Source organism: Zeus faber (genome assembly GCF_960531495.2).
Source record: "Zeus faber genome assembly, chromosome: 3".
In the NCBI taxonomy this organism is placed as follows: Eukaryota; Metazoa; Chordata; class Actinopteri; order Zeiformes; family Zeidae; genus Zeus; species Zeus faber.
Window position 1 is genome coordinate 12,262,378 of NC_137190.1, and position 27,352 is coordinate 12,289,729.

The following is a 27,352-nucleotide window of genomic DNA, read 5'->3' on the forward strand; positions in this document are numbered from 1 at the left end:
TACAAATAACTTCTGACTTCTCTTCCTCAGGTTTGAAACTTTTGAGATAAACAGCTTTGAGCAGTTCTGTATCAACTACGCCAATGAGAAACTTCAGCAACAGTTTAATATGGTGAGCACGGTCTGTTTGTAAATGTTATAACAGTGTTTTAGTTCTGTTCTCTGATGATGATGTCAATGCAGTGAAATGACGCGTAACGTGAGATTCATCGCCTATGAGAGCAGACATAGCTGCGGTTATAGATTCTGCTAAGCAATGTATTGATCCTCATAGGACATCAAGAAAGTATCACATTGTTCATGTTTTTTTCCAAAGGTATAATTTTAATAGTTGAACTAAATTATGTTTTTCAATTTCAATAACAGTAGATTTTAAACCCTCCTAACAAAAGTATTTTTCTTTTACACTTATATGCATTGTATGTAGTGTGCTAATGGATAGACTCTTGACACTGTGTGTGTGTATGTGTGTGTGTGTGTGTGTGTGTGTGTGTGTGTGTGTGTGTGTGTGTGTGTGTGTGTGTGTGTGTGTGTGTGTGTGTGTGTGTGTGTGTGTGTGTGTGTGTGTGTGTGTGTGTGTGAGCAGCATGTTTTTAAGCTCGAGCAAGAGGAGTATATGAAGGAGCAGATTCCATGGACCCTGATTGACTTCTACGACAACCAGCCCTGCATCAACCTCATAGAGGCCAAGATGGGGATTCTGGACCTGCTGGACGAGGAGTGCAAGGTGCTTTTTTTCGAGCCTCGCAAATCCATATATAATAGTGGAAGACTAAAGAGCGGGGAGCGGAGCTCATGGGATGTTCTGGAGGATTGCATTTTTTTTTTTTTGCATTGCATTTTATTTTATTTTCTCTTGGCTCATCTGTCCAGTCGCACCCATGATCTGCATGAACATTTTTTTAAACCTGCCTAAATCGTGGCTCCATCCACACACAAGGCGAGAACTCCGACGCCTACACTCGCTTGCTGCAGTCTTCCTCTCTATTACGGTAGAAGTCCACCGGACAGGTTGGCGCAGCGTACGGGCGCGGTGTGCAGTTGAGTGCACGCTTCCTTTTAAATCCGTGTTAATCCGCTGCTGTGGCTCCACCAGCCACGGAAGCCCTGCACGGCATTTCTCTATTTTTGCGCCAGAGGTCTATTTTTTTTTCTCCATAGAACCACAAGATGTTGGAGGTTCAAGTTCATTGGTAGGTTGTTATAACGTGCACCAGTTCAGTGAGTCGAGCGCTGGGTGCGAGGAGAGAAAGTGTCTGAAGAGAAGTCAGTCTTAAAAATGGCCGTCCCAGGTTGTTATTTTCCGACTGGACGCCTCAACCCCCGTGGTAGGTAAGCCTCGCCAGGGATGACGCAGTTAAGCCCACTTCGGCGAAACACAGAGGGTTCCGTCTGCCCCTCCTGCGTTGTGCCTGTCAGGTCGACCCCGCCGGGCGGCACCGTGTTATCGACCTGAGAAGAAGAACAGAAGAACAATCTTTAATCGTCACACAGCACACCACACTACAACACATGCACGCACACACACACACGCTTTGGATGGTGGCCGGTGAAATGAGGCCTCTGCGTTTAACCCATCCTGGCTTGTCCTTCCTCCGGGGGGGCAGCCAGGAGCAGTGGGCAGCATTCGTGGACGCGCCCGGGGACCCGGTAACGAGTGTCCATCGCTGGTCAGACGATGATGTGTGCATGTTTTTGGTGGGGGTCCTTACTGACGTTTGGTGAAGGAAACCCCATGTGAGCACGGGGAGAACATGCAAACTCCACACAGGCAGGCTCCTATTTGGGAGATAACCCGCCAGAGCACGGTGCCAACAGCGAACCCAGGACCTTCTTGCTGTGATGCAGCAGTGCAATGCACTGTGCCACCGTGCCCAGTGATCCGATACGTCTCCTCTCTCTACGACAACATAGACGCATCTGGGACGCTTCACCACGTAGCCGGTGGAAAACCACGCCGCATGCCACGCCCGTACGCTGCGCCAAACGCGTCCGATGGACTTCTACCGTTAGAATACCAGCATAGATTAATTGAACATGTGTTACATGCACTTTATATCAAGTCCATAGTTAAGCCATGTTATAAAAAGTGAATGATTTTGTTGACCAATAGAAATAGTTAGTCCATGCAATTCTTACTAATTTGCTCCTTTTCCTTTTAATCAATGTATCCACGATAATAAAGGCTCTCGCACATTTGTGTCTACTCTTCCCCCTGGATCAGCAGTGTGCAGGGAACCCCCCATTTGGGCAAGTTCTCATTTGGACGTTTGTTCCAGTTCCTATCTGTGCTCTGACTGAGCACCCCGTCTCCTCCTCTTGTGTTTCAGATGCCGAAGGGTTCGGACGACTCCTGGGCCCAGAAGCTCTACAACACGCACCTGAAGACCTGCGCGCTGTTCGAGAAGCCCCGCCTCTCCAACCGCGCCTTCATCATCCAGCACTTTGCTGACAAGGTCAGCTGCTTTCCAGTTGTGTGTGTGTGTGTGTGTGTGTGTGTGTGTGTGTGTGTGTGTGTGTGTGTGTGTGTGTGTGTGTGTGTGTGTGTGTGTGTGTGTGTGTGTGTGTGTGTGTGTGTGTGTGTGTGTGTGTGTGTGTGTGTGTGTGTGTGTGTGTGTGTACTTTTCGTGCTGCTTGTGGATGTGTGCATCCATGTGTATGTTTTATGTCTTGCATGGATTGGGCGTGCTTGTGCACATGGTTTTTGTATACGCGTTTATATAAGTTGGGATATCGGGGTGTGAATATCATTCTGTTACCAGGTAAAAATGTACTTTTGGTTTTAGTATTATATAATACCAAAGCTGTATTTTAGCCCTGTACAACGATTGTACCAGGACTTGTACAACAGTCCCAGAACAGCCATAGGCAAGAACCAAGTTGAAATTATTGAATATTAAAGAAAAGTGACGTTCCTCTCTGTTTTCTTTGACACTCAACATGTTGAATATCTGTAATGTATAAAAAATGGATTACGGTGTCTTAATAACCTTAAATGGTCTGTCTACCCCGATAAGTAGAAGTTTGGGAATTTGATTCAGGAGTGATTGACATTGAGTGACATTGACGTGGTAATACTGCGTTGGTCTTCACTGGGTATCATGAGTTATTAAAAATCTATTCCATTCAGGACAAAAACACCCACACTAAAATAACACGGACTGTACGTGCACACTACTGCACGTGTGTGTTTAAACATCCTGTGTGGCTGAGTGTTATTATAAGGTATCGCGTCTGCCATTTCTGTTTTTAGATCTTCAGGTTTGGATTACAGATAAATGGGACAGGGGTTACGGGATGTCTTCCCACCATGGGGATCAGGAGACTCACTCTTTGTAAATATCCTGAATGTTTGAAACCCATTCATAGAAATGTTATCAGGATGTGAGATCTTTTCGACGGCCGTAAGTCAATTCCCTGAAATATACTGTATATATATTTTATAATCGTGTGTGTGTGTGTGTGTGTGTGTGTGTGTGTGTGTGTGTGTGTGTGTGTGTGTGTGTGTGTGTGTGTGTGTGTGTGTGTGTGTGTGTGTGTGTGTGTGTGTGTGTGTGTGTGTGTGTGTGTGTGTGTGTGGTCACCCAGGTGGAGTACCAGTGCGACGGTTTCCTTGAGAAAAACAAGGACACCGTGAATGAGGAGCAGATCCATGTGCTGAAGGCGAGCAAGGTGGGTGCTGGTCATAAAAAGCTTGCACGTGCACTAAAACATGCAAATACAATACTGTACAACAGCCCCCGGAACCACTGAAGCAATATTTTTCTGAAACCATCTATATTTAAATGGATTAAAAATCATATATATATATATATATATATATATATATATATATATATATATATATATATATATATATATATATATATATATATATATATATATTATTTATTTATTTAAGAATTGATGAGTGGCACAGCCGGGGTTAACGCCCCTTTCTCCCTGCCTGACTTTACAGAAATGACGTGGAGTCATTCCTGTTGGATGAACGTTTGGTTTCGTTCGGTCGTCGGCACAGACACATGCTCGGAAGTGGAGACTAAGAATAGGCTTTTGGGGAAAGTGCTACCTCTATCGCCCCTTTCATAACGAATTTACAAGTAACTCCACCAAGGAATCGGTTGAATTCCATGCCGTCAGTGACGTGACTCGGTCTGGCGTCAGGCCAAGGTGCAAAGCGGTCAATTTTTCTGTGCGCTTTAATTTGACAACTGACTTCAGCGTGGCAGCGCTTATCCCCCGTACAACACGCCGGGTAGGACCCGGTCACCTGATACGCGCTCACAAAGTGGAAACTAAATTAGTGGCGTCTCCCCTGCCAAGGGAGGATGCATCACATTGGTGTTTGCGGTGCGTGCGTTCATGCAGATTGTTACGGTGTGAGTGTGTGCATCCACACCAGAGCGCAGTCTTTATTAGGATTTAATGGTCAAAATTCCTGAAAGCCCGTTAAACCTTGCCATTACATTGGGCAGCATGCGTTAAAGATTGACAACTCCACACACACACACACACACACACACACACACACACACACACACACACACACACAAGAAATTATTTTAGTCTAAATCATTTTTTTTCCTGTTTTAATAAGATTGCGTTAGTTACCAACCTTACTCTATCATTTTGTGTGTGGATGTGTGTGGGTCACAGATGCAAACTAGTCACTCTCTGATTCCAAAATAGGTCATCTACATGATTTGGGTAGATCCTATGAGTGGGAAGAAAAAAAAAAAAAAGACATTTTTCACCCCTCACTAGTTTTCACCCCCGGTGTGTGTTTGCTGTGTTTCCTCCTCATGAACATCACATCTATTAGGGTGGGAGTGTTTGTAAAAGAAGTCATTGTACATATATTAAAGGTGGCATGCTCCAACTCTTTCCAATAGTGTTTGGTCATATGGTTGAGATCACAGCAAATACAATTAAAAATATATGTACTGTATAAAAGGAGCACCTCTCTCCCGCTGCATGGTGCAGGAGACATAGCGCTCTCTGGCCTAAAATAGCAGAGCAACCATTTATCTTGTCATCAAAAAACTCTTCCCATCACGCGCTTTGTTTTCCATCATGGCCTTATTTTTATTTCCTGTCTTTCTCAACCACTGTTTGAGTTGCCATTGTGTACTTTTTGTGATGGTGATGATATTGAACTTTTCTTTTTTGTTGTTGTTGTTTTTTTTACTCCTGCGGGTTTCCTTTAACTTTTCCTTTTCCCTGTGTATTCTGTTATTGTTATTTCCATGTTTTCTCTTTTTTTTTTTTGTTGTTGTTGTTTTTCCCCCTTCATCGTGTGGTTCTGTCCCCATCATGACAACCCTCCCCCCTCCCCTCCCCACCCCATCAACAGAAGGTACTGTAAAGAGGAGCGTCCTTTTGGCACTGAAGCCCTCTCTCCCTATTTTCCTCCGTCCGCCGATTTCTCTCGCTCAGTCTTCCCCTTTTTTTCTCCGGCCGGCGCTCGTTTATCGCCGTCGATCCCGCACCGCTCTAACCGTACTGGGGAATCACGGCACTGTGATTCATGTCTGAGTGTGTGTGTGTGCCTGTGTGCGCGCGCAAGCAGCGAGCCGTAAAGGCACTTTTGGAGAGGAAAAAAGCGGAGACAAAAAGGGGGAAAAAGGGAAGAAAGGGGACAAAGGAAAAGAGGGGTTTATTTTTACTGCTCTAAACCTCAGCGGCTGTGGCTGCGCTGCTTAATGGAGCCACAGAGAGAGGCAGCATGGCAGCACGAGAGGGCCGGATGCCCCCCCTACCCTCCTCGTTTGGGGGAGGGCAGCATCCTTCATATAACCCGGAGCAGTGGTTCTCAATCGACCGGGGGGCGCTAGAAATCATTTCGGGCAGCGACGAAAGGAAAAGCAGGTGGAGTTCAGTTGCTGGTCATCACTCGGAACCCACTTGGAGGGGATACGGCGATGCCGACCTTGCTGTTGGGCTCAGTGTTTTGTTTTCTATGTTTTGGAAGAGGATGAGAGAAGCGTGTTGTTTCTTCCACGTCTGGAAACAAATCACAAAGGCACGTGCCGCAGAGACGTAACATCCCAATCTGATATTCATATATATTTAATATCTAATTATCTGACGTTAATATCTCATATGCGCTTGAATAAATCAAATTAAAATTCCCAGTAAGATTAAGAATTTTAATTTGATTTATTCAAGCACATATCAGATATTAACGTCAGATAATTAGATCTGCTGTTGCCTCATTGAAAACAAAATCCAGATCCGAGCTTAACATTACCAAAGCACATAACATTTCAGGGAGAGTTGGGAGTGACGCTGTTCAACCTTCGTCCCCATTCTGAAAACAGACTCACAGCCGATGGACCCGACGTTCTCGCAATCATACTTGTACATCCTGTAAACATATATTTTACATTCATTTTTCATATTGTCTTTACATCCAGACCATCAACAAGGTTTTTCTCGATGGCCGGAACAAAAAGGATCAGTTTGAGAACCGCTGAGCTGGAGTCATATGACATCATGCGTGTGTGTGCATGCATTGGTCTGGCAGTGATCATTATTCTTTTTTTAATTTCAACATATATTTCTATACTTACATATATGATGGTGGATTACCATCATATATGATTTGCTGTCATCTTCTAATTGCCATTTTAATAATATTTATTAACTCCTTGGTAAGCTCCTTGGAAACTGTATTGATATTAACAAAATGCTCCGTCCATAAATTCTCCAAAACTTCATGACTCACTTCAATAACTATACATAACTTAATAACATTAACTGACAGAATCATGATTTTTAACATCTGAGATTGATGGTTCAGGTTTGTATTATGAGTTCAACGTTGCCGCCATGCTTGACAAAGGTATATATGCTGTATGTGTGAAAAGTGCAAACCTACACTTGATGCATGAGAGTAAGATTTAGTTAAATAAACTAGATTTCTATGATTATAATACCTACCTAATTTGATCTAAGATGAGTCTAGGCAATAATGGTTTGTCATTAATGTGTCAAAAAGTCTCAGTCAGGCAGTGGATTTTGGATTTCAGCTGGTGGTACCGGCTCTGTATGACTGTTGGCTGCTGTTTTCAGTTCAACCTGCTGGTGGAGCTCTTTGCGGATGAGGAGAAGGCCACCAGCCCCGCCGGTCAGCCCCTCGGCGCCGGCGGCCGCACGCGCCTCAGCATCAAACCCGACAAGAGCCGGACCGGCACCTCCAGCAAGGAGCACAAGAAGACTGTGGGCTGCCAGGTGAGGTCCGGAACCGTCGTAGGTTCCCTTTTATGATTCCAAGCTGCAATCAGTAGCTCTGGACAGTCGATGACATTGCGGCCACTCCAGGGAGCTGGAGAAGCTGCACCAGCCTTGCCCTGACGGGACTGCGCCCCCCCCCAACGAGTCTTCATAGGAGAGGAGTCTTGGGTTGTTTGCCCATGCTTGCTCCGGTTAAAGTTCAACCTGTTTGGGAATGTGAGCAGGTGTAGTTCAGGGCGATTGAGCGGAGATTGGCAGGTCTGGGCGTTAGTGGCAGTTCCTCATGAACAGGGAGTCCAGAACCGGACTGCCTGTTTTGAACAACATTTGCGAACCCCCACTGATGTGTCACGGTCAATTTGCGTGAGAAGCAAACAAAATATTACTGATTGTTCCTTTAAGAGTAATGGGATGTAAAACATTAATTAGTGCAATATTTGCATCACACTTTTCCTCAAGCATCCAACTAGCCTACTGTCATGCTCCTCCTGCACGCTCTTGTTTGACCGTCAGTTAATTTGCTTAATCTCTGCTTTTATTAAATGTTTAATTTCTCACTAAATTTGCTAAAACTCTTTCGGACTCAGACTACATTGTGTTCACTGTAGTGATACTATCAGGTTTGTGGAGAAAGATGAAATGAGAGACAAAGGGTCATCAAAATCTTTCTAATTCTCAGGGTTTTTTTTCTTCTATTTTGACACGGTGTGATGATGCTGATGCTGACGCTGATGTTTATTCTCTGCCTTAGTTCCGGAACTCTCTGCAGATGTTGATGGCGACTCTGAACGCCACCACCCCACACTACGTCCGCTGCATCAAACCCAATGATGCCAAGCTTGCCTTCTCGTGAGTCTCTTGACCGCTCTTTCCTGGTCCTAACATGAGCACTAAATAATAATCGATTTGATCTAATTTTGTCCCTGCAGCCAAATCACATTCAATCACAATCCACCGCACAGTAATGGTATCGCACAACATTGCAGTTTATTTCTTGACCTAATTTTGCCATAATTAAATTTTTCTCGCTCGTGCGTCAAGCCGAATATGACTCAACGTACCAAAAACCGACAGGAGGGAGAAAGGGCTTATCGGGTGCATGTACATAGAGCATACATCCGGCTCTGGTTTGCTGTTCAAAGCCGAAAGTGATACTTTGCTGTCTGAAAAGGTCACAGATGGAGTATGTTGTTGTCGGTTTCTCTTGTCGGTCTGGCCGTTTTATCATCCGCTCTCTTCTCCCTGGCAGATTTGACCCAAAACGAGCCGTCCAGCAGCTCCGAGCCTGCGGTGTTCTGGAGACCATCCGTATCTCAGCAGCAGGGTTCCCATCCAGGTACAGATGACCCGCATCACGCCCGCTCACGGTTGATATCGATAAATTGATACGAGCGCATATCGACCACAGTGTTTCCAACAGCGCATCGTCATCCTTCTGTATTGTCGACCTTCAAGTTGCACAAGTGTCCTTGGGCCTGACTCTGTGTTAATGGGTTATTTCTTCAGGCTTTTAACTTTGAAATTACTGGAATGGGAAGAGTGTTTTTATAGTATTCTGATAAGCAATGGGAAAAAAAATGTCCGTCTCACTTCATTATACTTCTGTAAATTAGAAAAGCTCATCAAGTGCATGAAGAACATCCTGCAGTCCATGATCGGTAGGAGGCCCGGGTGTAGTGGTGCTGACTACTCCTTCCTTTGGGTTTCTGTTGCTTTTATGTGAGAAAGAAGTAGGTCTGGGCCATACTGAGCACTTTAAATAAGGTGTGTGTGTGTGTGTGTGCGTGTGTGTGTGTGTGTGTGTGTGTGTGTGTGTGTGTGTGCGTGTGCGTGTGCGTGCGTGTGTCAGGTGGACGTACCAGGAGTTTTTCAGCCGTTACAGAGTGCTGATGAAGCAGAAGGATGTTCTCTCAGACAAGAAGCTCACCTGCAAGAACGTCCTCGAAAACCTGGTTCAGGTCGGAGCGCGTCGGCCCGCACGCCGCCATTCATCCGTTTATCCGCCTGACTTTGTACGCCTCAACCCCGCACCCTGTCCCCTTTCCCTCTTCAGGACCCGGATAAGTACCAGTTTGGTAAGACCAAGATCTTCTTCCGGGCCGGCCAGGTGGCCTACCTGGAGAAGCTGAGAGCAGACAAGCTCCGTGTCGCCTGCATCCGCATCCAGAAGACCATCCGCTGCTGGCTGGCGCGCAAGAAGTACCTCCGCAAGCGCCACGCCGCCATCACCATCCAGAGGTTCACCAGGGGCTACCAGGCGCGATGGTGAGTGGACAGAACACTCCGACCGACCTCCTCCCTTCGTGCACGATAAAAGGCGCTGGAATTTGGTTTGCTGGGTTGTATTGTTACATAAAGCACAAGGACTCTGCTGAAAGAACCCTAGATAGAGAACCTGGCACTATAAACAGGCGAGATGGACCGCTGACTTCTTTTCAGTCAGTTACATCTTCACCAGAAAATCAAATTGCTCAAAGGTCTTGTCCAAGTGGGTTTATTGTATTGTGAAAATACTATAAATTGAAAAAAATATACAATATATATATACCCCCCCAAATATATATATATATGTTAATAAAGTGTTATCTGAACTTAATTACATTAAAAAAAAAAAAAGTTATTTATTCGAAACCCATGAATTGTGCTGTTGCATTAATACACCTGCGTCTCGCCACAGTCTGGCCAAGTTCATGCGCCGCACCCAGGCTGCGACCGTCATCCAGAAGTACCAGAAGATGCACGTGGAGAGGAAACGCTACAGGCAGAAGCAGGCGGCTGCCCTGGCCATGCAGACCATCCTCAGAGCGTACATGGCCAGGCAGAAGTACCAAGCGGTGAGGCCAGAAACACACACACACACACACACACACACACACACACACACACACACACACACACACACACACACAGTTATATATCAGCACTTTGCCAAAATATTTGACCAGTGCAGGTAAGTATAACATTTATGTATGAAAAAGGAGTTATTATTCTATGTGTTTATACCTAGAATGTTGATTTATTTATTCATATATTTTGGGGGGGGGGGTTCTAAATTATAGATGAAAACCTTTATTTTATTATTATTTTGTTTTAACCAATATTCCTTTTTTACCAGAAGCATTTTGGTCATACACTGTCTCAAGCTAAAAATAATTTTAACAAATAAGTAATTAAATGGTACATTCCATCCCGTTTGGAAATCTTTATTTTTGTTTTGTTTTTGCGCCGACACTGAAAAGATACGTTTTTAGGCTGATGCTGCAGAATGTTTTGATAATAACTAGTATCCACGGACCACGCGCAGACGTAGCGTTGATGTCAGCCGGACGCCCCTTCCCTCTTTTTGTCTAATGCAACCCGCGTCTCTCTCTCCCTGTCTGAAGCTTCTCCGGGAGCACAAGGCGCTGATCATCCAGAAGCACGTGCGGGGCTGGCTGGCGCGCTGCTGGTACAAGCGCTGCCTCTCCTCCCTCATCTACCTGCAGTGCTGCTTCAGGAGGATGAAGGCCAAGCGCGAGCTCAAGAAGCTGAAGATCGAGGCGCGCTCCGTGGAGCACTTCAAGAAGCTCAACATCGGCATGGAGAACAAGATCATGCAGCTGCAGAGGAAGATCGACGAGCAGGTGAGGACTCGGGGCTTCTGAAGCTCTGTGGACCTGTGCTCGGGCTGGGCAGAATTGGATTGGATCGCGGGCCCCCCGATGCGCCTCTCCAACGGCCCCTGTCTCCCTCTCCCTCTGCAATCCTATATGGGATTATTTGGGTTTTAAGCCGGACGCAACCTGAGAGCCGGAGGACGTAAAATAAGTAATTTGTCGGTTCAGTTAAAACTGGGACTGCCGCCCCAGCCTCCCGGTAACAGGTGTGTCTGGGCGCACTCCGCACAGCCGCGCTGTTCCTCCGATATCTGGACCGAACCAAAGAAAGAGAGAGAGCCCGTTTCAGAAGGACCTGGAAACGGGTTTTACGGTGATTTATTTCTTCAGTTTGAGGATTTCTCCAGTTGGGGAAGAAAAGCACCGGGCGCGGTTAAAGCAGAGACGCGTAATATCAGTTCCTATTCGCGCACCCTTTGAATTGCGCTTTGCAGGTCATTAAATTATCTAATAAAAGGACGGAAATCACCCAAAAAAACAACAACCGCAGATAGACTCAGCCGACTGCTGGTTGCTGATGTATTTGCCCAGTCGCCCAACCCGAAACCCAACTGATGGAAACGTGTGCAATTCACACTGGAATTATTGTGACATTTCTATTCATTTGGTTTAAAATCCCCCATATATTTGTATGGAAACATATGATATGATTTTACAAACCTCACGATATACCATAAATATCTTGTATCATAATATTGATATTACATCAGTATCGCCCGGCCCTAACTTCTACCTCACATCTCTCAAGGATATCAATGTTTATTTTAATGTGGGTCTTTTTTTAGTAACCGTATTTTTTCTTTCTCTGAATCTCTCTCTTCCCTTTGATCACACCCTTTTTTTTTTTTCTGTTTGTTTTTTTCCTGCTGCTTCCAGAACAAGGACAACCGTGCGATCAACGAGCGGCTGACGGGGATGGAGAGCAGCCACGCGGTGGAGAGCGAGCGCATGCGCAGCGAGCTCACGCGGCTGCGCGGCGCCGAGGAGAAGGCGCGGACCAACGGCACCCGGGCGGCAACGCTGCAGGAGGAGCTGGAAAGGCTGCAGAAGGAGCTGCACACCACGCAGCAGGAGAAGAAGACCATCGAGGACTGGATCCATAACTACAGGGACGAGATGGAGAAGGTCAGCCCAGATCTGTACCACCGACACACCCGGGCTTCCATTAGGACTGGGGGGCCTCGATACAGTATTGCGATATGAGACTAGATATGGTCTGGGATTTGGGTTAATAATAATAATAATAATAATAATGATATTTTATAAATAATAATAATATCTTAACATATAGTTTGATATATAATAACGTTAAATATTGGCTTCATTTCAGTTGGGTCATACCGTTTACTTCTCAGACTGCAGGGCTCTACAATAACAGTTGCACTGGGCAACCAGATTTGGGCTTTTGACAACCAACTTGTGCGGTCTGGTTCCCAGTTGTCCCAGTCCCAGTTTCCCAGTTGTCAACTACTTTGCATATGTTATAAGAAGACTGGTCAGAAACTGAAAATGAGAGCTGTCCCCAGTGTCTTTATTGAGTATGGATTTACTCAAAAACGCTGACGCAAGTGAGATTGTTAGCGTCTGCTTTTGAAACGCCTTGCGGGAAGTAGCTCAATTTGTTTGATTTGTTGTACCAAATCCATTGCAATGGCAACGGATTATTTTGCATCATTAGTAACGCCGATCTAAAATCTATTCATCTATCGATTATCACTCAATTATTAAGACGATTAAAACTTGCTTTAGCCACTTCTTCAAGTTAATGCCATGCTTCTATCAATGCCTCTATCTGCTTGGTCACAATATCCACATTATTAACGTCTATTTCTAAATTATTGTTAATATGATAATGATTATTATTTGTGTACTTCCTAATAAGACACCTATAGTCCTCACTTAAATATTAAATTATCGATATTGACTTATTCGGTTCAAAATATTGTGATATTTGATCGCCCAGTCGCTGCTCGCCTCCATCCATGTGTTTTGATTTCCCGAGTGGAACCTCACACTCTGTCTGAGCCCACCTGAGCCCACCTCTCTCTCTCTCTCCAGTTCCCTCCAATCTCGTTCCTATCTTTTCCTGACGCCAGAAGGGCTCTTCACCATCTCTCATTTTGAATTGTGAATTAAAAAATATAATAATAATAGTGACGATGAGTCTTCCTTCCTGGTCGATTCCATGAAGCCGGACGTTCGTACCTCAGGGTTTTGGGTTTGATTAAATATTTTTTTGAGTTAATTCCGTTTAGACTCTTTTTTTCCCCCCCGTCTTCCCTGCAGCTTGTTGTCACTGAGTCCTGTCTTGAGAGCCTTAGTTTCCCCTCTCTAGTTACTCCGATCATAGCTTGAGATTCCATGTAGTCCGGGTAGTTGTTAACTTTCCCGCCGAGCCCTGCGACAAAAAAAAAAAGTCTAAATCCATTGGGAGGTGACGACAACAGTTTGTCCCCTGATTTAGGAGCCACAGAGGGCCCTGGGGACAAGGCTTCACGCTTGGCAGAGAAGCCAGTATGTGAAAGGTGAGCTTAGGGAGCTGCAGAGCTGCAGTAGACTAGTCAGCTGGTGACTCACCTAGTGTCTTTATTAGAATAGAGAGTTATCGATTGAATCCCCGTAGCGTAGCACGCTCCTGAAAACTGGAAACGTATAACATTTGCCCTCAGTGCTTTATTGTTTTACCAACAAGAATCAAAATCCAATTGATCCGATGATTATGCCATAAATACTGTTGAGTCCGGCCTGTTTGCTTCACGATGAGTCTCCACCAGCGTCTTGTTTTCATACCATGCGATCGGATCTCGCTTCCCCCGCTCAATATGACCCTGTGTGTCACTGCAATAACAATCGTCAAGCTTCGCTTGCACGCGCTCATCAGGCCCAACAGGAAGTCAACATCTCGTCCTGTTTGTGTTCCGTCCACGTGCGCTGTGCTCTGATATGACGACCACGGCGCGTATATCCGCCTGCGTAGTTGATTCGGTGGACCATTAAAGGTCCCTTCATGTGCGCTCAGACCTTAAAGCGGATGCGGCCCCAAAGCGTCTCTGAACAATTTATGTCCCGTGTAAGGAGTTGCTTGAGGCGCCTCGGCACCCGAAACAGGAGCCTCCGCCTTACAGCCGACGACGGATTGAATGGAGGGAACAGAGGCTCGTCTTGCTGAAAGCCACCTTAGCGTGTGGTATATCCATCTATCCAGCTTTTTTGTATCTATATCTCTGATCTATTTATATCCATCTATTTTTGATGCTCAGTTTTTTCATATGGGAAATGTGTGGTTGCCTGAGTGAGAGACTTTTAGACACCGCGTACAGAGCTCTCTAAATAGTGACACGTCGGAGACTCCAGGAACATGATATTGTGCAGTCGTTTGGTCTTTATACAGGGAGGTCAGTGCTATTCTATTTCAGCGCATTCCATCGGTTTTATATTCTTCAATATCCCGAAGGCTCCCTCTACCTCGGCCTGCTCCGCCACACCAGGACCATGTTGATGCATATTTTGTGCTTGCGTGTAGATGGTGGCAGGGTTGAAGGATCAGAACAGCTTGTTGAAGACGGAGAAGGACGACCTGAACAGGCTGATTCAGGAACAGAGTCAGCAGATGACGGGTATGTCGGCGCATCTCGACCCGTCACACGAACCGCTTTTGAAAACCCGACGCCTCCCTTTTTTAAACCATCCTCGGCTATCTTAGCCAGGCTCGTGGGATTACTCCATGGTGTTTGGTTTCTTTGGTCAACCTGTGTATTATAACGCACAGATCACGGGGATGGTAGCTCAGGCGGTAGAGCTGGTGGTCTAGTAATGTAAAGGTTGCTGGTTTGATCCCAGGCTCCTCCTGCTAGCATGCTGTAGTGTCCTTGAGCAAGACACTTAACCCCTAATCACTTAACCAATCACCGTCGGTGATTGAACAATTGTAAGTCGCTTTGGATAAAAGCGTCTGCTAAATGTAATGTAATGTAATGTAATCACAGGCTGATGCACGGGTCAGACTTGTTCTTAGCCACATTGCATTTGTTCTCCTTGGATACTTCCACTGTTTATAATAATAATAATAATAATAATAAACTTTATGTGTATAGAGGGATTCACACAACGGATGTAACTATGGAGAAACCTGAAATAAAAAAAAGTGCAATAGAAGAAGATAAAGTATATTGAGATGAAATTACATTAAAAAGAAAAAAATAAATAAAATACAAATCTTGGCCTACATAACAGCAGAACATGTTGAAAAAATTTAAACAAATAAATTAATGTAAAGTATTGATTACAAGATGCATAATAATATAATATATTTTATTTTGTTTGCGCTCTCTCTCTCTCTCTCTCTCTCTCTCTCTGTTCTCCCTCTCTCTGTTGTTCTCTCTCTCTCTCTCTCTGTTGTTCTCTCCCTCCCTCTCTTCTCTCTCGCTCTCTGTCGTCCTCTCTCTCTCTCTCCCCCTCCCTCCCGCCCTCCCTCCCACCGGCAGAGAAAATGGCACGTGCCATCGTAGAGGAGACTCAGCAGCTGGAGACGGATCTGAACGAGGAGCGCTCTCGCTACCAGAATCTCCTGACAGAACACCTTCGCCTGGAGGCCAAATACGACGACTTGAAGGAAGAGATGGTACTGTCCTCAGTGAGACATCAACACGCACACACACACACACACTCGTTTTCTCTATCCCTCGTTGGATATGATCAGACACATTTTCCATCCCTTCCATTCCAAGTTTTTGAAACTTTTGATGAGGAAAACAATCATCTAATAACCAAAAACAAGAGTTAAAAAAACAAAAACATTTTATCACAACACATTTCAGAACTCAAATTAAAACTGAAAGATTAACCGAATTTAAACATTTCTTGCCGAGCTCAACGAACCGTGTCCGACCCCCTTTAGCATGCCCCCAAGCCTGGCCACAGGAGAACAGATTCCACCCACAGCAGCAACGAATCAGAGTACACCTACAACTCAGAGTACGCCGAATTGGAAGACGGCGCTCGCACCGGCGACGTGAGTTGACACCGGAGGGCGTTTTCCTTCAAGAATTTAAATTCATCTTAAAATTGTTCTAATAGTTTGGACCGTTCAGTACTTAATGTCAAAGGTGTCATTCATGGCGCAAGTCACGCAACTTGCTCCAGAGTGAAAATTGACAAGATTATATTTTTTTAGTGTTTATCCTGTATTAAAACATACATACGTTACGTACATACAAAACGTTTTTGTTTCCGTCCCGCAGGATATGACGCGTGGAATCGACACATCTTTGACCCTCAAGCTACAGAAGCGTCTCACGGAGCTCGAGCAGGAAAAGCAATCACTTCGCGACGAACTGGAAAACAAGGAAGACCAGTTCCAGCGGGCTAGGGCCAGGGTAACGATATATATATATATATATTATATTATGATGATATCCAGTATGTAGGTGTACGCAGTAGGACTGTGTGGATTCTGGTCCAATCGTATGCAAAATGCTTCACTCAGTGACCGTCTGCGGCGAAGTAAACATTCAGAAATATTAATGCTGAAATTTATTGTGCACCTAATCATGCAATGGCTTATTTTAGCTGAGTGGATCGTCACCTGTATCCATAATGTACAGTGGACTTCAGTTACACACAGGCTCATATAATGTGATGAGGTTTTGACTAAATAGACAGCAATTAAGCCCATTTCTCTCACTGTATGTATCATAACTACTTGTACCGGAACTTGCAGTGCGTCCAGATGTTTTCATAAAACGCTTTCATGACTGTTTCAGGATGATGCGGAACATAAGAAGGCTCGTGGGGCGGAGCTGGAGTACGAGTCCCTTAAGGTAAGGTCAAGCCTCCTGGGTAATAATTGATTCTCATAGATCGGTCGACAGATATCTCATCTCATATCACAACATTGATATTATAACAATATATCACCAAGCCCTAGACAGATAGATAAGATTTCAGTGACTGGAGGAGGAGTGCTAAATAGTTATGGCGCTGACAGAGAAACAGGCTCAAGCCTTACCCCCGCCCTCCTCAGCGCCAAGAGCTGGAGTCCGAGAACAAGAAGCTGAAGCACAACCTGACGGAGATGAGGCAAAGCCTGCTGGGTAATAAAGGCACGGATGCCGGCGCCCCGGGCTCTCCGGCGTACAAGGTCCTCCTGGACCAGCTCAACGCGTCCTGCGAGGAGCTGGACGTCCGCAAGGAGGAGGTGCTGATCCTGCGCTCCCAGCTGGTCAGCCAGAAGGAGGCAATGCAGCACAAGGTAAGGACCCTGCGTCCGCTGGCGTTTGGAGGTGGTAGGAGGTTGAATCTGTATCACAGAGGTTGGTAGAAGACCTGACCTCATAAACCTAGCGGTGAACAGACCTCACTCTCAGGGAACATCCAATTTAGTTTCCATAAACACATTTACAGATCTTATTTTGCACGGGGGCCCGGCATCCGAGCGCCCCTCAGGTTAGAGGAGAAGGATAACGACAGTTGTCCGTCGGTGTGATTCCACATTCTAACGTTATAAAGTCTGAAGATGGAAAGAAGCCCGCCTAAATCACCCTCCACCCCCCATTCCTGTTGCCCCTCTAAAGCGGTGTTTCCTCTGTACCCGGTGTGTCTAATTGTCCTGTCTCTACTCTCTCTCCTCCTGCCACGCCCACCTCCAGGACGAGAAGGTACAGTTTACTGTGGCTGTAGCTCCTGTTGAGCTCATTGTGTGTGACGCTTCTAGGAGCTGGTGCCGTATCAGTTTGACCTCGGGGGCTGAATTGTGGTGAAGTTAACGACACCGGAGTGGGATTTTCCTCCATCTTTTTCCTGCAGCGGTGCATCTAGAAAGCCGAGACCAGTAAAAGGACGGTGCAGTATGTCCGACAAGCCGTTGTTCTTTTTTTAAAATACCACAGTGTGCAGATGAGTATGTAGTCACCAATTTGGAGGCAGCTACGCGGTCTTGAACCCGCTCTCCCCAGTTAAGCAGCAGTGTCCTCATTCTCCCAGGCGAGACCGCCGACACAATTTCATCGCTTCCCTTCTCAATGTCAAAAAGTCGATCGTGTATCGTGATTATAATTCATGTCCTTGGAATGATCCAAGCCAAAATTGTTAGAACCGCAACCTGTCGGAGCTCCGGAACGGAAACGGAACTGAAATTCATGCCTCAAAACAACGCGGCTTCGTATTTCTGGAGGAAAGTCTCGACCGGCCTGTCGCTAACTTGCCGTTTTCACGCCGGCCTCACCCTCTCCAGGTTGTTGTTTTAGTCGCGCCGCATGTGGACGTTTTATCAACTGTCTGTCTTGTGTCCCCGGCTTTCGCGCCTCGATGGCTGTTGATGCCATTTGCGTCCCTCTCGGCCAACACGTTGTTTAACCACGTCGAGGGGATGTGAACGGTGCCACAGAATAAACCATCGATATATATGCATTTCACGGCAGATTGCTAAACGTGTTTCCAGGAGATACAAGGCCAGAGCCTTTTTAATGGTTTGCTACCAGTTCATCCCGGGTCTTCGGGATTATTTTTGTCACGGTTAACGGACAGAATCACCCATTAGACGCTAAACAGCTGTTTGGAGTTGCCGACGCATGCTGTGCTGTGGCTCCACGCAGCGGAATGTGAATATGCATATAAAATGATCATCATAAACGTGTAAACATGCATAATATTTACATGCATGTGTACATTAAAAAAAAAACACCTCAGTTTACGATAATGGCTTTTCTGCAATGTAGCATAATGAAGTATTGCCCCTATGCATTATAATGTCAGTTTCACTGGATAAGCAGTGACCCATACCGCTTTCCCCTTCCGAACGTCCGCCGATTTTTCTTCCTCTCTCCCTCTGCTCACCCCTTCCCTCCAGGAGACCATGACGGAGCCTTCTCACTATGTAGAGGATGTGTCCAAGTTAAAGGACTTGGATGAGATCAAGCAGGCTTACGTCGGCCTCAAAGAGACCAACAGGTACTGTTTAATCACCGAACCATTCCCCCCCAGCTTCCCCCTTTTCTCTGCTCTGACTTTACCTGGACAACTCGACCATGTCTGCTCCTGTCCTCAAGCAGCTCCCATTGCCCTTCTCTGCTCCGTCTGCTTTTCTCTGGTCTGTCAAGCTCCAGTTTCATCGTTAATATCCAAGTGTTGGTCTTCTTTTATCGGATGGGTTATCTCTAGAAACATGGAGCGTAAACGTCTTGGTAAAGATGTCCCCGTTCTGTTCGGATCTCCTAGGTTCTTGCGTGAGCCGCTGGAGGTCAATGAGCTCCTGGGTAGGCTGAGGTAACCCAGCCAGAAGCGTATGCATGGGCCAGTTTTGAAGAAGCAAAAGGTTATGTGCGGCTGATGATGGCGGGAGCGGCTCCCTCGACTGTGTTTTTTGGGGGTTTTTTTTACTCGAGCTTTGTGCGGCGGTGGTGTTGGAAACAGCATGTCGGGCGACGCCGAGCGAGATGGACCTTTGGTAGTGCACTTGGGTCTCGCAGCATGCAGAACCCAGCTCGAGAAGGGAACGTGTCTCATCCTCCGCTTTCCTGGCAGACACAACTGGGTTGGGTGTAAGGACCGTTATTTTACAGGTTTACGTATTTGACACGTAGCCCGAGCGGTGGGCCCGGGACGGTTTTAAAACCTGGCCCTATAATCTCGTGCTACTTGGGTTTTTATTTCCAGGAGCTGAAGCTTTGCTTTTTCTTGCCGAAAACCGATTGCTTTCCTGATAGCATGGCGAGGAAAGCATTTATTTATTTTTATTTCAGGGCAGTGATTCGGTTAGACTAATTCTCTCATAGTGGCAGCTGGAACCAGCTTCATGGAATGACGTTGGCATGAACCCTGCATGGATCTGTTTGTTTCTTTGTCATTTAAGAAAGTGCCGCAGAACAAAACTATCTTGTTCTTTTTTTACTTGTTTTTCCGCGTCGTTTTGTTCCGATTATCAATTAAATAATGAAGTCAAGAATGCCCTCAGATTCTTTCAAGTATTGCAATTGGATCATTTCCTCCAGGGTGACAATACCGGAGTGAGTATCTGGATTCACACGACGAGAAACGTATCTAACATCTGTTAAAAATAATCTGTTTTCAGGCTCCCTGACATCTGGATGCTTCATTTTAATAATGCAGCATCGCTGAGGAGTCTTCAGTCCATAATTTAAACCAGCTTTCCTGAAAAAGTTGTACTGCGCATATCACTCGGTCTTGTCTTTTATGGGAGAAGATTCATACGGAATGACATTTGTGTCTTGTTTTGTCTCTTGGCAGCTGCTTCTTTTGTTGTTTGTTAACTTTATTATGAATCGATGTCAACCCATAATGTGCAGTTGATGAGCTGCACTCATATTTGATTACGGGCTATTTCATAGACATGCATGAAAAAACTCTGGAATATAAGTTATACAGAGAATATAATGGAATATAGCATAAGAATATATGCTCACTCGCATGCACACAGACACACTGTGCAGAGGCACATGTTTAAGGCCGATACTGTATCCGTACCCTAGATCAGGGGTTGCCAAACGTTATCACGGCAAGGCCCCCCTTGCCAGACCTTCCGCCACCAGTAGTGAAGCAGAATATATATATATACTGTATATTTTGTTGGTTGAAAAAAAAACATTTTCTATGTCAAATTTAAAAAAGGTCAAAAGATAAAATTTGTTTTGCCGTGGACCCCCTGTAATTCCTTCGTGGGCCCCTAGGGGCAAGCAGACCCCAGTTTGGGGAACCCCTGGAGCGAAGTGCAAGACGCCGTTGCACAGATCAGTGTTAATATCCCCCACATATACTTACACAGTAACGATGACATCACTGTCTCGGGCGCCTGAGCTTTCGCCCCGCACACATCACACCCAGCCCCCTTTTTTTATGTTGCTTTTTGTGTTCCTTTGTGTTCCCCTTGTCTGTCAGATCCCCCACTCAAGACTTCCGTCAGCTGAATGAGGATGGAGAGCTGTGGCTGGTTTATCAGGGCTTAAAGGAGACCAACAGGTGTAATTTGAGTTCTCGGCGCAAGTGCCCCCGTCCCCATCTTCTTTCTTTTTTTTCTTCTTATTTCCGCACGGGAGGGGGGTGGGGACGCGTGCGCTTTTCAATACTTCGTCACATTTCCTCCTCTCCTTTCCTTGGCTCCTCGTTTCCTCCCGGAGCCGTCTGTCTGGAGGAGGTTTGACCAGTGAACAGGGCCACTGCATCTGCCCTTTACGGGAAAGCAGCGCGAGCCTACTTTGCATTGGCTGTGGTTTAAATTTCCCTCAGCTTGAGGAAAGTGGATCACTGGAATTCAGAAAGTCGTTGTCGTTCTGAATCCCACGAAGATACGCGGCTTTGGCACCATCTTCACGTTTCCCCCCCCCCCCGTCTCGCAGACTGTTAAGTTTGGGGGATAACTTGTTTTTGGACACCATCGCTGTTGAAGTCTTTCAGCGCTCCTTTCTTTTACTCACACTTTTGAACTGATGCCGCGTTTGACATTTGTATCTGTACAAATGTCACTTACGAGACTTGGTGGATTGGTTTTTACCACCAATACCCCTTGAAAACATTGTTTAGCCTGAACTGGAATCCAACAGGTCTTGTTTTCAATGGTTTGCATTGCAGTCCAATGGGGCAAAAAAAAAAAAAATGTCTTCCATGAAATTCTGATGAATTCTGAGAAAAGACTGTCATCAAAAGTTAATTTCCAGTCCCTTAGATCATGTTTTAAAGGTGCAGTGTGTAGAATTTACAGAATGGACTTTGAAATTGAATATAATGTATGATATAATATATGTTTTAATTGGTGTATAATCCCATGAAAATAAGAATCGTTTTTTAATTACCTTAGCATGAGCCCCTAATATCTACATAGGGAGCGGGTACGCTTCAACGGAGGCCGCCATGTTACACCGCCATGTTTCTACAGTAGCCCAGAACACCCAAAACACTGGCTCTAGTTTTTTTTTTCCTGTGGTACCTGAAGGCCACCGTAGCTTCTCCTATGTCATTGGAAAGGGAGGGAAGAGGAGGGATTTCAGTGTGGAACTACTTAGAGAAATATCCATCTTTTATCAATCAAAATATATTTGTATTTTAGGTCTGAGAGACTCTAAAACAATGTTTTAACAGGGTGGTGGCTCAAAGTAATGTGTATATACCGTTTACCAATGCTTCAATTTGAAGGAGTTATAGAACATTTATTGCTGAACGTGAACGATAACTGCAGGAAAATGTGTGGAACTCATGGAAATAATGCATTTGTTATCCACCTAAAAAAAACACTGTCGCCTGTACTTAATGAAGCTCTCCTTAATGTCCGTCTCACTCAAAACTACACAAAGGTCTGATAGTTCAGCTTTTGCTTAATTTCAATCTTCTTTAGGCGTGCAGTGGCTCAGGAGGTGGAGCGCGTCGTCTAGTAATCGGACGACTGCCGGTTCGAACCCCGGCTCCTCCTGGTAGCGTGCTGATGTGTCCTTGAGCAAGACACTTCACCCCTTAATTGCTCTCGGGCGCCGCTATATGGCAGACCACTGCTCCGAGATACCTCAGTTGCTCGGATGGTGAAATGCAGAGAAATGCAATTCATTGCCTCAGTACTTGTACTTGCAATGACAATTAGTTGAATCTAATCTAATCTTTTAAATCTGATCAAATAGTGATTGACTTCCTAACATAGAGACTTGGCACCACTGGCTTGCTAACACTTCTACACAGGCGCTGTTTCTGAATCGTTGATTTGAGCGCTCCAGACACTGCCCGAGAGAAGCTTGTAGAAATAAGGACAGAGCAGAATGAAGCCTCAGCATGCTGCTGCACTTTGGAGGAAACAACCACTTATATTGGGATATCCTCTCTCTCTTTTACTCTCTCTCTCTCTCTCTCTCTCTCTCTCTTGCTATGATGGTGATTTTTTTCTTTCTCCCTCTACCCCATCTTTGCCACCCTTATCTATTTTCTCCCATTCCCTTTCTTCTCTACCTTCATCGGGCCTGTCACTGGCTCTCATTCACTTTGCCCTCTGGTCTGTCTCTCCTACATTTTCTCTCTCTCTCTCTCTCTCTCTCTCTCTCTGTCTCTCTCGCTGCTCCGCTTTGTCTTTCCTCTTTCCTCTTTTCCCCATCCATCCCGCCACCACCACGCTCCCCCTGCTCCCCAGGCTGCTGGAGTCCCAGCTGCAGACGCAGCGGCGCGGCTACGACATCGAGGTGGAGGGGCTGCGCGGGGAGCTGCAGGGCGTGAAGGAGGAGAACCAGCGGCAGCAGCAGCTTTTGGCCCAGAACCTGCAGCTCCCCCCGGAGGCTCGCATCGAGGCCAGCCTGCAGCACGAGATCACCAGGCTCACCAACGAGAACCTGGTTCGTTTTTTCTCGATTGTCGGAAAATGCTGAAAAATGTCGATCAGTGTTTCCCAAAGCCCAAGGTGACATCCTCAAATGTCTTGTTTTGTCCACAACCCAAAGATACGCAGTTTACTGCCATACCAGACAAAAAAAAATCAAAACGACTTAAAAAGACTTATTGATAATCAAAAAAGTTGGCGATTAATTTAATATTTGGCAGCTAATCGATTAATCAACCTAATCGTTACAGCTCTACACACACACACACACACACACACACACATTTAGTTAGGTTACCTCAACCCAAACGCACCCAAACTCAACTAATTCACATTCCATTTATGGCAACATTGGTTTAAAATTCCCCTTAAATTTGGATCGAAACATATGGTGCTGGAATCTAATGATTTTTCAAAGATTTTGCAGTCTGCAATTAGGCATTTATGTGACAGTTATGACCGCTCCAGCTGCAGTTACAGGTAAATAGCAGTGTTACTTTTAAACAAATAGTGATAATACACAAATACATCATATTCATAAACAACTAAAACACACTTCATTTGTAATAAATGGTGAGGGTCATGGTTTAACTTTTCCTTCCAAAAGTCCCACAATGTGCCGTGGATTGCCCTAGCCATCTGTAACAGACACTCATGATGTCACCTGACAGGAAATCATGGCCGACGACCCCACAGCATCCAGAGAGGCGCGGGTCACCATTTTACGACGGATGGTTGTATGTAGAGACAGTGTGTACTGCTGTGTGTATGCATGTCTTTCTGCTCCCGCGTGCGTGTGTGTATGTACCTCAACTAACTTGTGTGTGTGTGCGTGTGTGTGCGTGTGTGTGTGTGTGTGCGTGCGTGCGTGCGTGCGTGCGTGCGCGGTGTTGGCTCCAACCTTTGAGCAGTGTTTTCTAACCCACAGCTGGAGCAGCTCTGCACCCTTCTCTCCCTAACAGACGGCAGACACTTTATCCTCTCGCCAACAAATCAAACCAGCAACCTCCATTTACTTTTTTTTTTTTTTACTTGCAAGTTGACAATTTCATAAAAATTGGTTTGGTCAAAGAGGAATACAAAAATTTTCCTAAGCAGCAATACAAGTAATGATTCCAGACGGTGAAGACCAAGTTCTCACAAACTGCAACATGAACTTTTTAGCAAGCCCCTACCTTTTTCAATATTAAAATAAAAACAAAATAATCTTAGGATTCTGGATATTGATTGAAAGTCGGACAAATGGATATTTTTAGTAGAAACACTATATACAGCACCTCCCTGGAAGAGCTTTCAAATTTGGAAAACGTGGACTCTGCGGTCAGAAAGTGTTGCAGTGTTCCTCTTTGACCACTGGTGGGCGACAACCCATGGCTGATTGAGCTCCCAGTCCATGCCGCTGGGCAGTGTCGTGTGGACAGGGTTGCCCTTTGCCCTCACTCTTTCTTTTCTCTCTCTCTCTCTCTCTCTTTCTCTTCCTCCTCCCTCCCGCCGCTGCTGTCCCTCTCCGTCTCCGTCGCAGGATCTGATGGAGCAGCTGGAGAAGCAGGACAAAACCATTCGCAAGCTGAAGAAGCAGCTCAAGGTTTACTCCAAGAGGATTGGAGAGATGGGAGGTGAGAGTCGTGGTCTATGTCTGTCTACGTACAGGGTGAAAATGATCGACTCGGCTGTGGATTCATTGAACCGTATGAACCAATAGGTCAATAAAGACTTGACAGCTCTTCGCTCTGTGTTAAGCTGTTGTTGCATCTATGTAATTTGGACCGGTAATTTAGTTGAATCCCTAAGAAGCTGCACCTGAATGCATCAATGTCCTTGTGTATTTCTGTGTTGTGAATTTCTTCTTTTCTTTTTATGTGTTCATATTGGTCATTTGTCCTCATTAAATGCTTTTCCCCACGTACGGCGTGTGTTTCCCAGCCGGGCAGGGGGACGGCCAGACCTCCCCGGGGCAGACGGTGGACGAGCCCATCCGCCCGGTCAACATCCCCCGCCGGGAGAAGGACTTCCAGGGGATGCTGGAGTACAAGAAGGAGGATGAGCTCAAACTGGTCAAGAACCTCATTCTAGGTCAGAACGCCGCCACGCCGTGAGATAAGACGAGGCGTTATTGGGGAAATTCAGGAAGAAAATGTCATTTACTTCACGGCCCAAAGACGTCTCGCTCCCTCTGCACCCGTTTGGCCTCCTGCCATGAAAGCACTCTCTTTGTTGTTTATTTAACATCCTTAAACGTCCTTATTGGTTTGTGGTTTGTCGCTGGGGAAGCACTGGACCGTCTTGCTAGAAATGGGGAAAGTACCGTGGACTTTGGCAACGGTCCTGCTGAGTTCCGCATTCCAAGGCCTTGGTTCTTTCTTTTCGTGACATTTGGAAGTTTCCTGCTGAATAACTGGTGATGTTGTGGTTCGGGCCCTCGTAATCATGAGTTAAAGATTCATGGTCACACAAATAATTGCAATTAACGGCTTAATTGTATTTTTTTTTTTGTTCATTTTGTCCCGTTCTGATAGTGGCATAAAATGATGTGTATTGCAGAAGAGCCATTTTTTGGCGTTGAACATTGAAATATAAGAATTCAGATAGACAGTTAATTTGTATCCGTCGACCTGACATTCACCATTATTCAAGTGCTTTCATTAGTGCTAATGTTAAACCTGAGAAATCTGGGAGGAAAAAAAAAAACAAACAACGTCCAAGTATGACGTATGCTGTAATTGTTGTTGTTTTTTTTTTCTCACTTCCGTTCTTCTGTCTTTTGTCCCCGTCTCCAGAGCTGAAGCCTCGCGGCGTGGCGGTGAACCTGATCCCGGGTCTGCCGGCCTACATCCTCTTCATGTGCCTGAGACATGCCGACTACGTCAACGACGACCAGAAGGTCCGCACGCTGCTCACCTCCACCATCAACAGCATCAAGAAGATCCTCAAGGTACGAGGAGTGATAGACACGTGAAGGAATAATAATAACAATAATAATAATGAACATTTAATACATTTTATTTATAAAGCGCTTTTCTCAGAAAACACTTCACAATTGCGTAAAAACAGATCAAATCTAAAACAATGACAATTTACACAAGCAACAAAGTTCAAGTAAAAGCATATCAGGCAGGAACGAGCATAAAGTAAAAGAACAGGTAGATATAAAAAATATATATATATATATATATATATATATATATATATATATATATAAAATAAAAGTTATGAAAACAGAAGATGTATCAACTGAATCGTGCAAAATGTTCCTTTTTCACATCAAGGACCCTCAATGTGTTATAATTTGATATTAGATAGGCTATAGTCCAAACTTCCGTACCTGTCTGTACTCTAGTTACAGAGATATCAGTTTAAAATAGTGTTTACAGTACATTCTGTAATGGTGCTAACGTCTTGTAAATGCAATAATGTTGAAATCTAACTCTACTACCGTAGTTTTGCTGAAGGTCCCCGGTCCCCGCGTTGAAAAAACCCTGCAATGTGCCATAGTGTAATGCTTTTGTCGTCAGTGGACTGACGTTTGAGGAGCTTTGTCATCCACGTCATCGTGTTTTTAACTTAAGCCCCAAACGCCCGTGAGCTCCGTTGTCGTAATCCTCCGTTCAGTCTCAGCCCGAGTTTGATCCCTGAGTGACAGGTGCATCTCGCTCCCCAGAAACGCGGCAACGACTTTGAGACGGTCTCCTTCTGGCTGTCCAACACCTGCCGCTTCCTGCACTGTCTCAAGCAGTACAGTGGAGACGAGGTGAGGAACACGCACGCACGCACACACACACACACACAGGTGTTGTCTCTGCTTCTGCTCTTCTGCTCCTTCATTTTTTTTATTATTTTATTTTTTCATGAATGTTCTTCTCCCTCTGTTTTCATGCGTGGTTTCCTGACACGCGCCCTCCTCCTCCCCGTGTTGGCGTGCACGTCTCCGCGCGTCGCAGGCGTTCATGAAACACAACTCGTCGAGACAGAACGACCACTGTCTGTCCAACTTCGACCTGGCCGAGTACCGGCAGGTCATCAGCGACCTGGCCATCCAGATCTACCAGCAGCTCATCAAGTGCATGGAGAACATCCTGCAGTCCATGATCGGTAGGAGGCCCCGGTGTAGTGGTGCTGACTACTCCTTCCTTTGGGTTTCTGTTGCTTTTATGTGAGCAAG

At 45.5% G+C, this 27,352-nt stretch overlaps 1 protein-coding gene across 1 annotated transcript in view; it reads left to right on the plus strand.

Annotated features, from left to right (window-relative positions):
- The window catches only part of myo5aa (myosin VAa), a gene marked incomplete at its 5' end in the record, with an annotated part of 66,424 nt that overhangs the window by 33,327 nt on the left and 5,745 nt on the right, over positions 1-27,352 (plus strand). The window contains 28 exons of the mRNA XM_079998142.1: positions 31-112; positions 587-727; positions 2,331-2,456; positions 3,589-3,672; positions 7,075-7,233; positions 7,988-8,085; positions 8,486-8,572; positions 9,086-9,194; positions 9,290-9,501; positions 9,914-10,070; positions 10,620-10,859; positions 11,769-12,017; positions 14,416-14,509; positions 15,377-15,513; positions 15,790-15,903; positions 16,133-16,267; positions 16,655-16,711; positions 16,915-17,142; positions 17,540-17,548; positions 18,739-18,839; positions 20,784-20,864; positions 23,011-23,209; positions 23,865-23,930; positions 24,716-24,809; positions 25,117-25,266; positions 25,971-26,125; positions 26,852-26,941; positions 27,132-27,282. Of these exons, the coding sequence (XP_079854268.1) occupies positions 31-112; positions 587-727; positions 2,331-2,456; positions 3,589-3,672; positions 7,075-7,233; positions 7,988-8,085; positions 8,486-8,572; positions 9,086-9,194; positions 9,290-9,501; positions 9,914-10,070; positions 10,620-10,859; positions 11,769-12,017; positions 14,416-14,509; positions 15,377-15,513; positions 15,790-15,903; positions 16,133-16,267; positions 16,655-16,711; positions 16,915-17,142; positions 17,540-17,548; positions 18,739-18,839; positions 20,784-20,864; positions 23,011-23,209; positions 23,865-23,930; positions 24,716-24,809; positions 25,117-25,266; positions 25,971-26,125; positions 26,852-26,941; positions 27,132-27,282 (3,605 nt within the window). The remainder of the gene's footprint in view (positions 1-30; positions 113-586; positions 728-2,330; positions 2,457-3,588; positions 3,673-7,074; positions 7,234-7,987; positions 8,086-8,485; positions 8,573-9,085; positions 9,195-9,289; positions 9,502-9,913; positions 10,071-10,619; positions 10,860-11,768; positions 12,018-14,415; positions 14,510-15,376; positions 15,514-15,789; positions 15,904-16,132; positions 16,268-16,654; positions 16,712-16,914; positions 17,143-17,539; positions 17,549-18,738; positions 18,840-20,783; positions 20,865-23,010; positions 23,210-23,864; positions 23,931-24,715; positions 24,810-25,116; positions 25,267-25,970; positions 26,126-26,851; positions 26,942-27,131; positions 27,283-27,352) is intronic.